Genomic DNA, 14,508 nt, shown 5'->3' on the forward strand with positions numbered 1-14,508 from the left:
TTGGGTTCTTCTAATTGTTTTCCACATCTCAACATGATAGCCTTTGCATGTTCTTTTGGGTTTTTCTCTGTGTTGCTTGGTAACGCACCTTGTGAGACTAAATTGGCAAGTTGTCCCACTTGAACCTCCAAATTCCTAATGGAAGCTTCTTGGTTTTGAAACCTCAATTCAATAGTGCTCGGAAATTGGGCCATTATATCCTGCAAATTGGATTTTTTTTCTCTTGAGGTGGTTGGAACCCTGGTGGTGATGGTTAGTTGCATTTTGGTTCCATGAGAAATTTGGGTGATTCCTCCATCCTGGGTTGTACATGTTACTGTACGGGTTGTTTTGCTACCTGTGAAAATTAGAAACAAAATTAGCTTGCTCAGAAGAGGGTGCAAAAGAATCACTTACCTGACATTCTCGATTTGGGTGGCCTCCCCTACAATAGTCACAAACAAGAGTTTGAATCTTCACTGCAGAAACATGCATGTTATCTATCTTCTTACTCAAAGCCTCCATTTGCACTGCTAAAGACGTAATAGCATCAACATTATGAATTCCTATAGGTCTCCTCACAGTTGATCTATCGGTAGCCCATTGACAACTACTAGAAGCCATTTCTTCAACCAATTCATATGCTTCTTCAGGAGTCTTCTTCATAATTGTGCCCCCTGTTGCTGCATCTAACATGTTCTGAGTAGAGTTAGTTAAACCATTAATAAATGTTTGCAGCTACAGCCACATTGGCAATCCATGATGTGGGCACTTGCATAATAAATCCTTGAACCGCTCCCACGCCTCATACAGTGATTCCGTATTAGCTTGCAAAAACATTGTAATTTCATTACGTAACTTAGCAGTTTTTGCAGGAGGAAAATTCTTACCAATAAATTTTTGTGCGATTGCATCCCATGTAGTGATGGATCCTGCAGGCAAAGAAAATAACCAACTCTTCGCCTTATCCCTTAGAGAGAATGGGAAAAGTCGTAGGCGAATGGCGTCATCTGAAGCTCCATTGTGCTTGAAGGTATCTCAAATTTCCAGGAAATTGGCTATATGAGAGTTCGGATCCTCTTGTGTCAAACCACCAAACTGCACTGAATGCTGAATCATTTGAATTATCGATGGTTTGATTTCAAAAGTATTAGCTTGACTAGTTGGCCTTGTAATGCTTGATGTTGCTCAATTTAAAGATGGCATAGCATATTCTCTAAGTGGTCTCGCAACTTCTATGTTGGTTGCTACTACATTATTTCCTCCATCTTCACTGTTAATCTCTTCCATTGCTTCAACTTGTGTTCTTCTTAGTCTCCTCATTTGGTGTAACGTGCGCTCAATCTCAGGATCAAATTTTCAAGTTCTTCTTTGCTAGAGCGGGTCATGCACTATGGGAGAAAAACCTAAAATACAAAAATAAACAAAAAATAAAATTCTCAAAGTAACAAGACAAGTCAACGTAATTGTACGTCTAATTTTTCAGTCCTCGACAACAGCACCAAAAACTTGTTGTAACTATTTCGTATGCTAGCAAGTGCACTAATCGACAAGTAATAAAGTGATGAATAAAGTGTCGAATCCCATAAGGACTGAATGCTAAATAAACAAATAAATTGCTAATCTTAATTGTTATTTGAGATAACGAAATTGATGATGTGAATTTAAAATAAAAACAAGAATTGCTAGAAATTAAAACAATTAAATAATAAAGACAAATATCACTATATGATAAAAATGTTAAGGGTTTTGATTCTACCTAAACCAATGTTGACAGACATGCTATAAAAATCAGATTCAGGAAATTTATTGATCTAAAGATGGCTAAATCCCGCAATTTAACACAATTATGAAATTCATTAACGGTTAGGTTCCGCTCCCGCTTAAAACCTAAACTGGCCACATAAACCTCACAAAACTCTCCCGAGTATCCTACTCAATCTATGATCTATGCTATTTTAATGACCTAAAGTGATTTCGCTGCCTGGTTTATCATCACATTAATAAAACAGTTGAACACAATGAAACCCTAATCAAAAGATTTTTAATCAAACTTTACCGCCTAATTCATCATTCAATAAGAGCCCTAAATAATTAAAGAAACATCAGATCCAAAAGCATTAAACAAATCACACATATTCTTGTAGAGCAATAAATTCTTGAATGCTTTAATAAAATTGAAAATCAAGTCAACATGGTTAGGTAGAATCTACCCCTTAACAATAACAATCTACTCCATAATCAAAGTGATAACAATCAACATTAGTTTTGAACTCATCATCATAACAATTCCAAACTGATGCATAAAAGTAGAGTAAGAGAAAACAAAAACTGAAATCTTGAAGAATTGATCTCTGGAAAAGCATCGCACCAACTTCTCCCGCATGAATGTGCTAGCCTCTTTCCTTTGATCTCCTCCTCCTATTTGATGTAAATAAATAAATAAATAAATAAATAAATAAATAAATAAAAACCCTAGCCTCCTCCCCTATTGCTAAGGACCTCTCTTTTTGGTATTAATGTCATGAGGGTATTATGGTAAAAAGTCATACTTAAATTAAAAATACATGATAACAAATTTGCTTGTCTTCCATGCACTAACGTAACTTTTGGCTCAATTTTTAACCATTTTCTAAGCTGAACTGGATACGACCAAAAAATTAAAGTTATATCCCTATGTCTCATATTTCTACTCATTCAATAATTATCCCAATCTGAGGTCTACAGCTCATGTTATGGAAAAAATACTGATGCATATTCAAAGACGTTTTTCTTCAGTTCGCAACGAGCTATTCACAACTTCAAGCCAAATTTTCACCATCTTCCAGTCAGAATAAGGAAAAAACCCAAATATGAAAGTTGTAGCTCTGCTTCTATGTTTTTCATAGCTTCTAAATTCAGGTCATTCGGAGTTGAAAATCTCAAGTTATGTAATTTACACTCAACATCGTCATTTATACTCAAAATCATCGTTTAGACCTGCAAAGTAAAATTAATAGAATTACATAGCAATTAATAGTATCATATATCCTATTCAAATTAAATACAAAATCACTATGAAAAATAGTATCAAGTATTTTTTGAAAAAATTGAATTGGGTTGTTATTAGGATAATAGAATTTGAAAATTAACAAAAACATTCTCTACATTTGTAAATTTAGCTAAACACTCCCTATAATAAAACATTGAAAATTAACAAAAACACTCCCACATACTCATTAAATGCCGGTAGGCGGCCTCCACCGCTAAAAGGTGGCCAAAATCTACCGTAATGGTGTATTACCGACTGGATTTAGCTGGTAGTGCACCGATCTAGCCTTTTTCCAGTCAGATCCACCTTGGATTTGGCCTAAAAATGCTAGATCTTTGGCCACATCTGGCGACAGCCAAGATCCATTACGACAGATTCTACCCACCTTCCGACGGTAGTAGCCGAAATCTAATAAATGTGGATAGATGATAGGTGTTTTTATCAATTTATAAACTTTTATTGTTAAGAGTATTTAGTTAAATCAATAAACCTAAGGGGTTAAATAATATTTCTAGTTGAATAGAGTATGATTGGATTTTGAGAATATTAAAACAAATATTTTGGTTAGGATAGGACAAGAATAATAAAAAAATTAACAAGAATGAAAATTATTTGTCTCATGGCTATTAAATCATTATGCAATGCCAATAACCTTTTAATGTTAACAAGAACGAAAAATCTTTTTTCATTTATCATGGACAATCGCATCCAATCACGTGGATAACAAAATATACACGATCAATCAGGGTGTTACGAACAAGCTTTTAAATAGACAAACGCGCCCATCTATCACAGTGATACAAAATATACACATCCAATGACAAAAGTATACTCTCATATTATATCATAATTGGATAGACTGTAATACGTCTGTCCCACAGAAAACCTTCTCTACCTTCACTATTAATTTACCTTCTGCGTTACCAAATATTTACGACGATGTAAAAATTGTGAAGAGTTTATAAAAGCACAGAGGTGATGGCAAAAGCCTATATATACAGGAGGGTGAAGCAGCCCCCATTGTGAAAAAATTGATAGGAATTTCAACATGTAAGATGAAGTATTTGCCTGTACTATTTTACTGCCACATCTTTCGAAACTGTACAGTGTTTAAAAGTATTTCTTTCCTCTCTGTTGCCGATTTCTGCTTGGTGAGGACGGTAATTGTTAATCTGTGTCTTGATTTCCAAATTGGGTAACAACTATACAACTATTGTTATGTTAGACATCCGGGATTCGCCTATAGAAAAGAACATAAGCTGCTGATGTCTTAAGCTGCTCTTCGCTGACAGGGTAAACCTTGTCATCGTCAAACTCAAACCACCTCTTATGCCCAAGCTGCACAGAAGCAACAATGTTAGAATTATCATATTAAGCGAAGAAGACAAGTATTTGATATGTATCAAAGAAATACGAACGTAACAATCGGAATTTACTAACAGTTTAGAACCAGTAGATACCAAAGAGGTTTGAATGACAAGATGACTTTGAAACTTCATTCTAACATCTTCACATCAAAATTCAGATGGCGAGCAACATGAAAGATATTCGACACTAAATGCATTTCGAATCTCATCAAAAATTGCATTTTAGGTGGAACCCCAACTTCCAATTAACCCTCCATAGAAAGGGTTAAAAGATTAAACATAAATTCATAATCACATTATAGAATCCCTCTGCTCCAAACATATCCAGGCGCCCGAGTACATTACACCTCACTCAAACTTAAAACACATTCCTTTTTAGATCTGAAGTTATCATTCAACAATAAGTACTTTTAAGTTTCAAACTTCACAGTTCTAATAGAAAAATGGTTAAGTTAAATGCCTACAAGCAATCAGAAGAATAAAGAAATGAATCGACATTACTTACATCAACAAATGCAGTGTAGTGACCACCTCCCAGGCCTCCGTAGTGGTTACTTATTGCATACAGGACATAGCGATGAGATAATTGGCTGTCTTTATGGGAAATGTAAGTTGAGAGATCAAGATCATCGATTGGAAAATCAACATATGTTTCCAGCTTGCTCTTAAGATACCGACTGTATGAGAACCTCTTTAAATGAATAACCAAAATGTCAGGCAATCTCCAAAGATCTAATTTTTTGCTGGCTTGCCGATGCTTCTGGCATTTGGGGCAATACCTGACATAATAGCATCAATTTGCATTAGACACAACAAAAGTACAAAAATCAATTTGTATACATGAAAATATTTATATAATTCTCAAAATGGCAAAAAAACTGAGCAAGATACAGCTGAGTATAAATAGAAAATTAATTGATTGATTAGTGTACTAACCACATGTCTTCTGGTCCCAGGGGCTCCTCCTTCAAGAAGGCTTCTAGGCATTTGTATAGAGAAACAGACTCTTGAGGCTTCCTGGTGCACAACTGGGGCTTGAAAACGTTCAGCAATGAGCCGAGAAGATGTGTATCATATTTTTCAATCATCTTATCTGACCAGTTAACAAGGATATTCAACGGCCTGTTGGACTCTGAGATCGATATGGGCTCATTCATTTTTATCTCTGTTTGTTCTTGTACACCCATATAGTAGAATTGAAAGTCAGGACTCAAAAGTAATTCATCTCCTATTTCACTATCTGAGCCTGCATCATTATCCAAGATTGTTGGGCTACTAAAATCTTCCGCTGCTGTATCTTCATTATCCATATTCCCCGCATCATCCAAGTCAATTAATACATCTTCCACAGGCATTAAAAATGGATTAAGTAATTTCAGAAACACTTTACAGATCTCAGATCCATTGGTAAGATCAGACAACCTTGCTACAAGGGGTGTGCCAAACTGTACCAGATCCAAAGTTGACCTCCCAAAATCGTAAAGCCTGACTCCATCATAATAAGATAAATAATAAATAGAAAAACAAATTATCATTAATTTTTTAAAAGAGATAGATGCAAACAACTTTAATAGGCTTCTCAAGATGATCAAAAAGCGAATATATGTATGCATATAGATGTATGCTTAGGATGAATGATCCCCTGCTTTTCTTTTACACAAAAAATGACCCAACTTTTGGATAATTAAGTTATGCACTTTATATGGAAAATCCTTTAATTAAGTCTCATTCTAAAGGTACATAAATTACTGATGTCAGACATGATCTTCAGCTAATTGAAACTGCACTAAACCAAAATTTACAATTGTTTAACCAAAAAGTGACGTGCATAAGAACAGCTATAATGGACGCATATTATAACTATGTCCGTTTTACATGTATATAATAAACAAATAGTATTCCATGTAGTATAAATAGTATCTTGATAACCATGCAGATAACTTATCAAATATCTGCATGAGGTCCTCCATAGACATGTAAGTTAACCAAGGTGGCTTATTGAGTAAAAACACCACATATGCATGCATGCATCCATCATCTGCTAACACATCTTTTTGGTACAAAAGCAAAACACCACAAACAAAGAGAGAAATGCACCATATGCAAAATTAAAACTGTCATAAATAATCAAAATGAGAATCCGAGCAAGCTTACTTTAACTCCTTTTGATGCATGAACACAATCAAGGGGGATGCTTCACTATCTCTCAGTAATCGATAAGCCACAAGTCTGTCTTCATCTCTTATCAAGGCCAAAGAATCAGATGGCTCCTCCAGGAAACGAAAAATTTGATTTTTGAATATCTACAAATCAGACTGTACTTAGAGCTAAAATTACCAAAGTTAAAAATGCAAGCAGAAATTTGATTTTGAATACACAACTCAATAAACTTATGGGTTGCATCTATTACAAAGAGAAAATAAGGGCAGTCACTTTCAATGAAGAAGTGTAATTTATAATTAACACATGAAATAAATTAATTTACATTGCTTTAGTTACAATAACGAATAAGAGTTTAAGCTTAGCAAATAATCAAAGATATTTAATTTTGTCATCATAATAGACTTAGCATAGGAGATCTCTTAATTAGAGATCCTATTTCCATAAACAAATGTGACAAACAATCATGGTTAATCCTAACGTCTACGAGGAAACCAGTAGGCCAAGATGATTGTATTCAACATAATGATTGCTGGATGATGGCTATCATTATGACATCATTGATGTGGCACTAACAAAGAAGCAACACCCAGATCAAGAGCCACAAGATCAATTAAGGTGCTTGGGAATCCAAAGTTTAGGTATAAGGTTCAGAAGAAAAATGCTAATACTATCACACCTATTTTAAAGACCATAGCTGCCACAACATACCTCAGCCACCACGAGAGTTTCATCATCTCTTAACGAACATGAAATACTCAAGGCTTCAATAAGATCCTTAGTTCTCCCATACTTTGGCACAGTGACGGTGAACGGAATAGGCAATGTACTTCCATCACTGCTAAAAACTGTCACAGTCATAGTCCGCATTGTTGTGGAAGGTAAAGGTAGTGACAGGTACATGAGTGGATCAAATGTGACAGAAACCTTCTTGCAATTAGGGCAGACCAACATTGACCGGTACTGACCCTAAAATGAGAAAAAGAATACATAAATACAGTTGAAAAAGCTAACTGGAGTTCAAACCAGTTGCTTATAAAAAGTTACATTCCAAAATCAAATCAAAAACCATAGGAGTCATTCCTCAAAAGTTACAAAATGCTAAGAAATATGGTGATCTTTTATAATTAGTAATTGACATCCATTTCGATTGGAAGCATGGACATAATCAGGAAACAGGTGTGCTGAAACTACAGAATACTTCATCATAAGAAAAAGTATAATTACTTGTGCAAGAGGAGTACAAAATTATTCGTTAATTATACATGCCAACCTCATCTATTCGCAGCAGACTTACTTGGCATAAATCAACTATGATGGAGTCATTTCGAGCCCGGTGATTTCGCCAATATTCTTCAGCTACTTCTTTTTCTGGGCATCCCTCGGTATCCTTAGCTTCTATGTATGGCTTGCATTTAACTCGATTCAGATCTTCATGGAGTCCATCCAACAAAAAAGCAAGGAATTCCTGAATTACAGCATTTGAACATATTAAGTAATTCCTACCACATAACTCAAAGCTATGCTAAAGAATATGCATGCACATCCGTAAGTGATAATAGATCACCATGCAGATGATAGAGTTCAAGAATGAAACAACACTTCTTTAGCAAATAACTTTGCTAACCTGAGAATCATGCTGATTATAGCCACTGAATTGAGGTGCAAAATTAGCAAGTTTTAACTTGAACATTCTTGGAGTCACTGGCATTGCTCTGGGAGACCATATTTTTCTTACTAGATCTCCAAATGCCAAAGCAAGTTCACCCTGTAATATAGTAGACAATTTAAGTTAATGAATAAGAAAGGCAAAGCAAGAAAAGATACTAAAAAAGTGACCATCTAATAAAAGCTACACCTACTGGCATACCTTTAACCCCAACGGATTATCATGATTAATCTCTTTTTGGTAGTCCCCAAGGAAGTAATCAACAAGCTCTGGGGTGTGAGCCAAGCACTGAATTGCACTATTCATGAAACAAGTATTTCCAAGATTCTGTAATCCCGTCAACCCCAAAAAACTAAATCCTCCATAGCCACTTCCACAAATTAAGGAGTTCGAAGGTGTTGTATAAGGGTTCAGGTTATCATTGCTGCCATTCATCTTAAATGAACCATTACAGAAAGAATCGTTTGTCTTGGAATGTTCTATCATGTCATTGCTGGTCTCCTTCATAGAATCTGAAAACCCATGGACTTGCAATTCAAGGAGAATCTGTAGCAACAAATGAAAAAGGAAAAAAAGAAAAAACAATAAGAACACCAAATAGCTAAATATCAGGCACAGGAAGTTATACATATATTGCAAGACATGAAAGCTAAGACTGAAAACGGAATCAGATTTGCTTTGGACAGTATTTGCATTAACAAGCTGCACTGAAACTTTTCAATAACTGCCCCCAAGATAACTCATCCGAAATATCATATTACTATAAACATCTAAATTTATATCAAAATGAAGTTTAACAGGCATAGTCCAGCCCTATTAACTTTTACCTCCAAGTATTGCATGGTGAATGTTTAAGCACCTCCTATTCATCATAAAAGTAACGCTGAACTTTTTTTTCCCTTTTTTCCATTTTAAGATCAATAATCATACCATAAAATATGGAACTGAATAGACCATTAGTGTAGATCAATGTAAAGTTGGTAGTAGTCAATGTACACTACCATAGTACTGAACCTATATCCTACTCAAACAAAGAAAAATCAAGAACTGGATTTCACAACACCGCAAAAGACCTAAAAACATGTCAGATTGATAACCCATTGGACAATTTCTAGAATCATTACATGTCACTTAACCCCAAGGTGCAACAGCAACTTTGGAAACCACCTGACAATTCTTTTTTAAGCACATCAGAGAAGCCAATAAAAAATTGAACAATTGATATCATAATCATTTACTTCAGAGATTTTTTTTACTAGCAACCTTCCACCTACGGGTGAAAGCCATATATCGTAGAATTCTCCTAAATTAACTAGTCATACCTCTTCACTTTGTCCTGAGAAATCATTCGACAAATTGACTCTATCATTCATAAAAAACTGAGTTGTATGCCCTGAGAAGTCCCGAATAAAGAGCTGTGAAATAAACGAGCACATTAAGCAATTATACTAACCCAACAGAGAATAACATTTGTTAGTAAAGTATTGAGTAGTAAACTCACCTGTTGGGACACGGAAATGAATAGATTGCAGGCTCTCTTGTAAAGACCAACCTCATTGTCCTGAAAATACAGTCTATTATGATATACAAGAAGTACAGAACTTTATTCAAAGAAAAAAAAATTGTGTTAGAGAGATAAGACTTAGGAATCAAGAATCAAGAACCACTAGGTATTCGGACTGATAGCATATGAACTCTATTAACCAAAACCAAACACCAAAGCATAGCATATGATATGGATCTAAAATTAACATATATCTCATCTCAGTTTTTCAATAGTAACAATCTGCAAGATTGTTTGATGCCAAGTTACTGGCTTTGTTAGAAAGGAAGTATCCCCATTGGAATCTATGACCAATACATAGCTTGCACAAAGAAAAAGACACCCTCCTAATAGAAGCATCATGAAAAAAAAAATTCTGGTATAGGAACAATTGGTGAATAATTAAATATACATTAAAGATGAGGAGAGTAGACTGCAGGTATATATTGTTGAACTTCAAAAAGAACTCCCTAAAAAACTGGTTCACAAACCAGATCACAAATTTCAGCTACTACAGGACCAGAATTCAAACAAAGAATAGAATAGGACTAGAACACAACAAACCTTTAAGCTGATCTTAACTGCCAATGAATTTGTTTCCAGCAGAACAGAAAGCCTAATTTGTAATGGAAACATATCCTGCAAATGACTGCCCACAACAGAAGGGCTCCCAACATCCCCCGATGCTGCTTTAAAATCAATATGCCTATCAAAAAAAGAAGAATAAAATTGCTGCTCAAAGCGATAAAAAGCCACCGTCTTCTATCCAAAAACTCATCCACATATATAAGCACTTGAGAAGTAAACAACAATCAGTTTCCACTTCCAATTGTTTGGTGAAAACTAGAGAATTTATTATTACAAATTACACTGAGCTCTATAAAGGCTACAAAGTGCAGGAAACCACAATATCCTCAGCGAATAAGAGTGCATCCCCTGAGTTCAGTATCACACATTGTGAACAATTTCAAAATGCAAAGGCAATAATGCATTCTACGGTCACTGAAACATTCTTACATGGATCCAAAAAGCAGTTTCTTGTAACCAAAATGTTGAGTGTTAACATTACCAGGTTAACCATGTATTTAACATAACAATCAAGTGAAACGAGTCATGCTTTGCTCACCATTTAAGAGCCCTATAAAAGCTACAAAGTGCAGGAAACCACAATAACCTCAGGGAAGAAGAGTGCATCAAATGAGTTTGGTATCACACGTTTTGAAACATTCCAAAATGCAAATGCAATAATGCACTCTACAGTCACTAAAACATTCTCAAATGATTCAAAAAAAACAATTCCTTTAAAACCAAATTGTTGACTGCTAAGATCACCAGGCTAACCATGTATTTTAAAATAACAATAAAGTGAACTGAATTAAAATTTGCTCACCATTTAAGAGCACGCAGCCACATCCCTTCAGGTAGCAAAGCATACTCACGGCCCAAAGAACCTTCTTCATTCCCATTGCCACTCTCCTGAAACACCTCTAGCTTCTTCAACTCGAGCACAATCTGGGAGTTATCAGTGCCATTGTTAGATGAAACTTGATACAAAACACCACCTCCTCCTATTTGATCAGCAACAAGTTGTTGTTGTGCCTCCTTCCACCACCTGAAAATGTAACGTAAACACCAGACCCCATAAACAAAAACATGTTGTTTTCTTTTCTTCTTGTTTCCATCATTGTTGCCAAAACGACACTGTCACAACCTACATTCACCACACCATTCAAAAATTCACTTCCTCCCCCTTCAGCTCGCCCAGAACCACATCAAAACACACATTTTTCTCTCAACAGACCAAAACGAAAATTTTCCTCCATTTTCTCGGCAACCAAACAGAATCAAAAGCTGAAAAAAAAAAACGAAACGTACCTGTACGGAACAAGGTAGAGCTTGAGGCGGTCATCGTCGTCAAGAAAAGCGGGATTATTAATATAACTACTCGGAGAATAATTGTTGAAATCATTTTGGCGGGAGGAGCTAGGGTTAAAATCGAAATCGAAGAGACGATCGTCGTCGTTGGAGAAAAGATTGCCGCTGCTGTTGATGTTGTTGTTGTCGTCGTCGTCCATTGACAAAGAAGACGGAGAAGAGGAGAGAGCGGTTAGGGTTAGGGTTTTGGAGAAGAGGGATTTGCAGAGACGGAAAGTGTAGAGTGAGAGACGCGAGAGGAAGCGCGTGGCGGTACGGGCGAACAAGAGCGATGATTGAAGCTTTTCCGCAAGTTGGTTCATGAAAAAAAATCCGAGAGTAACTGATGTTGTTTTATGTTTATTCATTATATAAATTAATTTATATTACAGAGTTTTGTTATGGTATGCTCGCATCTAACTTAAATAATTGTATATGATTTTGTTATATTGAAGTTTTAAACAAATTAAATTATTTCTTGAAATATAAGATAAACAAATTTTCTTTTCGAAAAAAATATGTAAAACCTGAAAAAAAAAAAAAAAAAAAATATATATATATATATACATGTTTTAGGGCAAGACAATAAATTATATTAGATAAAATTTTATAAGAGTAGAATGATTACGAAAAAAATCTGAATTCACACATTTTTAATACAATATTGTAGTTTATATTTATGTTATCACTGAAATTATAAATTAAATATTAGGAGGCAAAGAAATTTTCATAGAATATTATAATCTTGAAAAGAAGATAAATAAAGTTATTTGTAATTTATGAGTTTAAAGAAATAATAAGAGAGGTGTGAAAATAAGAGAAAAAATGGTATAAAATGAATTTTAACAAAAAGTTTTGAAAAGATAGAGAATTAATTTTAATGTATTAGAATTAACTATCTTAAATGTTAGAAAATAATCTATTATAGCCATTAAAAAAAAAATTATAAATCTTTTATGTTAATATTTTGTTATGCATAGTCACGTCAAACTTTTTCACTCTTTTATCTCAATAATCATTTGATTATAGATTGCTAAACCAAAAATTTATTTAACAGACATAAATTGAATTATAACATTGTTTACAAGATTGAACTATCTAATAATATATATTACATAATAAAATTAAAATTGTAAAACACATAACAAAAAGAATGTGATATTATCATGGTGCGATTCAACGTATATGTATATTGTGATTAGACAAACGCACAAACGTTTATCTTATTACAAAAAGTATTTAGGTCAATTTATGCATACTTTAACTAATCTCTTGAAGTCTTAAAACAGATAACCAAATAAATCAACTTAGTAGCTATTAATGTGTTCGGGAGGATTTAAACTCAGAAACTCATATTATATCATATTATCGAAAACTTTCTCTAATATTATAGTGACAATTTCCTTAATTATCAAACTTGAGACAAAATACAATAAAATACAAAGCGGGGTTATATATTCAGTTTGCCACGTGTCAAAATCATACGGCTGAACAAATTTTAAAAAGCTACACATGGATTACAGTGTTATAGGCCAGCTAGAACAATCTGCAACAATCATTTTTTCACTCCACTCTCACCTTATGCGCGTGTATTACACTTCTTACCGCAGTCCAGTCACCGTCTCATTTCTTTTCTCAAACGATTGGACTGGTACCAGCAAAATCATTATTCTAATTGCTAAATTTATAAGCATACTATTAAATATAATCAATGAATAATTAATGGTAGTTAATTCATACGTTAAAAACTTCAAAAGATTTATTATGATTTGTGAATAAAACATTGGGCTAACTATGAGGCCCATGGAACCCATGATCTATCTAGCCCAAAATGTTGGTTTCTATTATGCAATAGAGCTGTCTATGGCTAAATAGTTGAATTGGGCTTCATGAATGGCAAAGCTCAGCCTAAACAAACAAAGCAGAACAAAATAAAGAATTTAGGCTATTGAAAGTCAATATATTTTCAATTGATGATCAAATTTAAAAATGCAAAGCAAGCCCAATTGGAAATTATGAAAGCAAGTTCACTATCAACCCTTTTCATGGTTTTCAATGTGGGAAAACTCTGAAATATAATAGAAATATTACATCCATTATATAATAAGCTAACACGTTTCATTGATTTGTTATACAACTGACATGATTTTTCTGCTACGTCGAAGAATTTCTTTTTAAAGTGTCACAAACTTTATACTATTGACAACGTACCAGCATATGAGGTATACATTGAGAATTATAGCATTTTATATGATTTCCGTCTTTAAAAAATGTTTTTTTTTTATATTATGATGTCAAATAAACTTTGACTATGGATTGTGTATGATCATGAACTTGATTAATTATTCTTCTACATCAATTATATATGGCGTGCTAAGTATGACTTATGCTTTTGTATTCATTTCTCAAACTTTTTTTGGTCAAGCAATGTGTAATAATACTTTCAAACAAGTTTGAAAGTCTAAAATGTCAATGAACATGTTCCCCCTCCATTGATTCCCTTTCACTTTGAAATTGAAGCAAGGCCCCCTTGCCTTGCTTAATTGCCTTATCTCTTTTCACCTTTTCAATGTTTGTTCTACCTCACCATGACCAATAATCTCACTTTTGATTATCATTTAAGTTTAAGGCAACAAGCAAATATGTCGATCTATCTGTTATGTCTTAAGGATATTGTTGCGATTTTAATGAATTTTATAACATTATAAAGATGGGCTTATAATCAAGAGTGCGTGAATTCTAACATTTTTGATGGATTTGTGACGGTTAATAATAGGTTACAATAATTGGTATCGTTTTATCATATGTTGATTAACATATTGACTTAATAAATACTAATAATAAA

At 34.0% G+C, this 14,508-nt stretch overlaps 1 protein-coding gene and 1 non-coding gene across 3 annotated transcripts; one reads left to right on the forward strand and one right to left on the reverse strand.

The window, feature by feature from the left end:
- Nucleotides 1-733: 733 nt before the first annotated feature.
- Nucleotides 734-839, forward strand: LOC116144367. The gene has a single exon (XR_004130248.1). It is a non-coding gene; the product is annotated as a small nucleolar RNA R71 (small nucleolar RNA).
- A 2,989-nt stretch (nucleotides 840-3,828) lies between these two features.
- LOC116144312 (ubiquitin carboxyl-terminal hydrolase 8-like) lies at nucleotides 3,829-11,986 on the reverse strand. 2 transcript variants are annotated; one of them, XM_031429778.1, is made up of 13 exons: nucleotides 11,625-11,986; nucleotides 11,140-11,361; nucleotides 10,314-10,455; nucleotides 9,708-9,767; nucleotides 9,529-9,621; nucleotides 8,408-8,752; nucleotides 8,165-8,305; nucleotides 7,835-8,005; nucleotides 7,249-7,506; nucleotides 6,532-6,680; nucleotides 5,314-5,862; nucleotides 4,883-5,156; nucleotides 3,829-4,348 (listed from the first exon to the last, which is right to left on the reverse strand). In XM_031429778.1, the coding sequence occupies exons 1-13, from the start codon at nucleotides 11,984-11,986 to the stop codon at nucleotides 4,232-4,234; spliced, it is 2,883 nt and encodes a 960-aa protein (XP_031285638.1). In that variant the 3' UTR covers nucleotides 3,829-4,231. The 2 variants fall into 2 exon arrangements, with proteins under 2 accessions (XP_031285638.1, XP_031285639.1); XM_031429779.1 differs by lacking the exon at nucleotides 3,829-4,348 and adding an exon at nucleotides 4,437-4,758.
- Nucleotides 11,987-14,508: the final 2,522 nt, after the last annotated feature.

Source organism: Pistacia vera, unplaced genomic scaffold (genome assembly GCF_008641045.1).
Source record: "Pistacia vera cultivar Batoury unplaced genomic scaffold, PisVer_v2 Contig441, whole genome shotgun sequence".
Lineage (NCBI taxonomy): Eukaryota > Viridiplantae > Streptophyta > Magnoliopsida > Sapindales > Anacardiaceae > Pistacia > Pistacia vera.

Coding starts and splice junctions, on each gene's coding strand:
- LOC116144312 (XM_031429778.1), bottom strand. CDS start 11,986: ATGAACCAACTTGCGGAAAAGCTTCAATCATCGCTCTTGTTCGCCCGT. Junction 7,507..7,834: donor TCATAGTTGATTTATGCCAA/GTAAGTCTGCTG, acceptor TTCTCATTTTAG/GGTCAGTACCGGTCAATGTT. Junction 5,157..5,313: donor CTGGGACCAGAAGACATGTG/GTTAGTACACTA, acceptor CTATTATGTCAG/GTATTGCCCCAAATGCCAGA.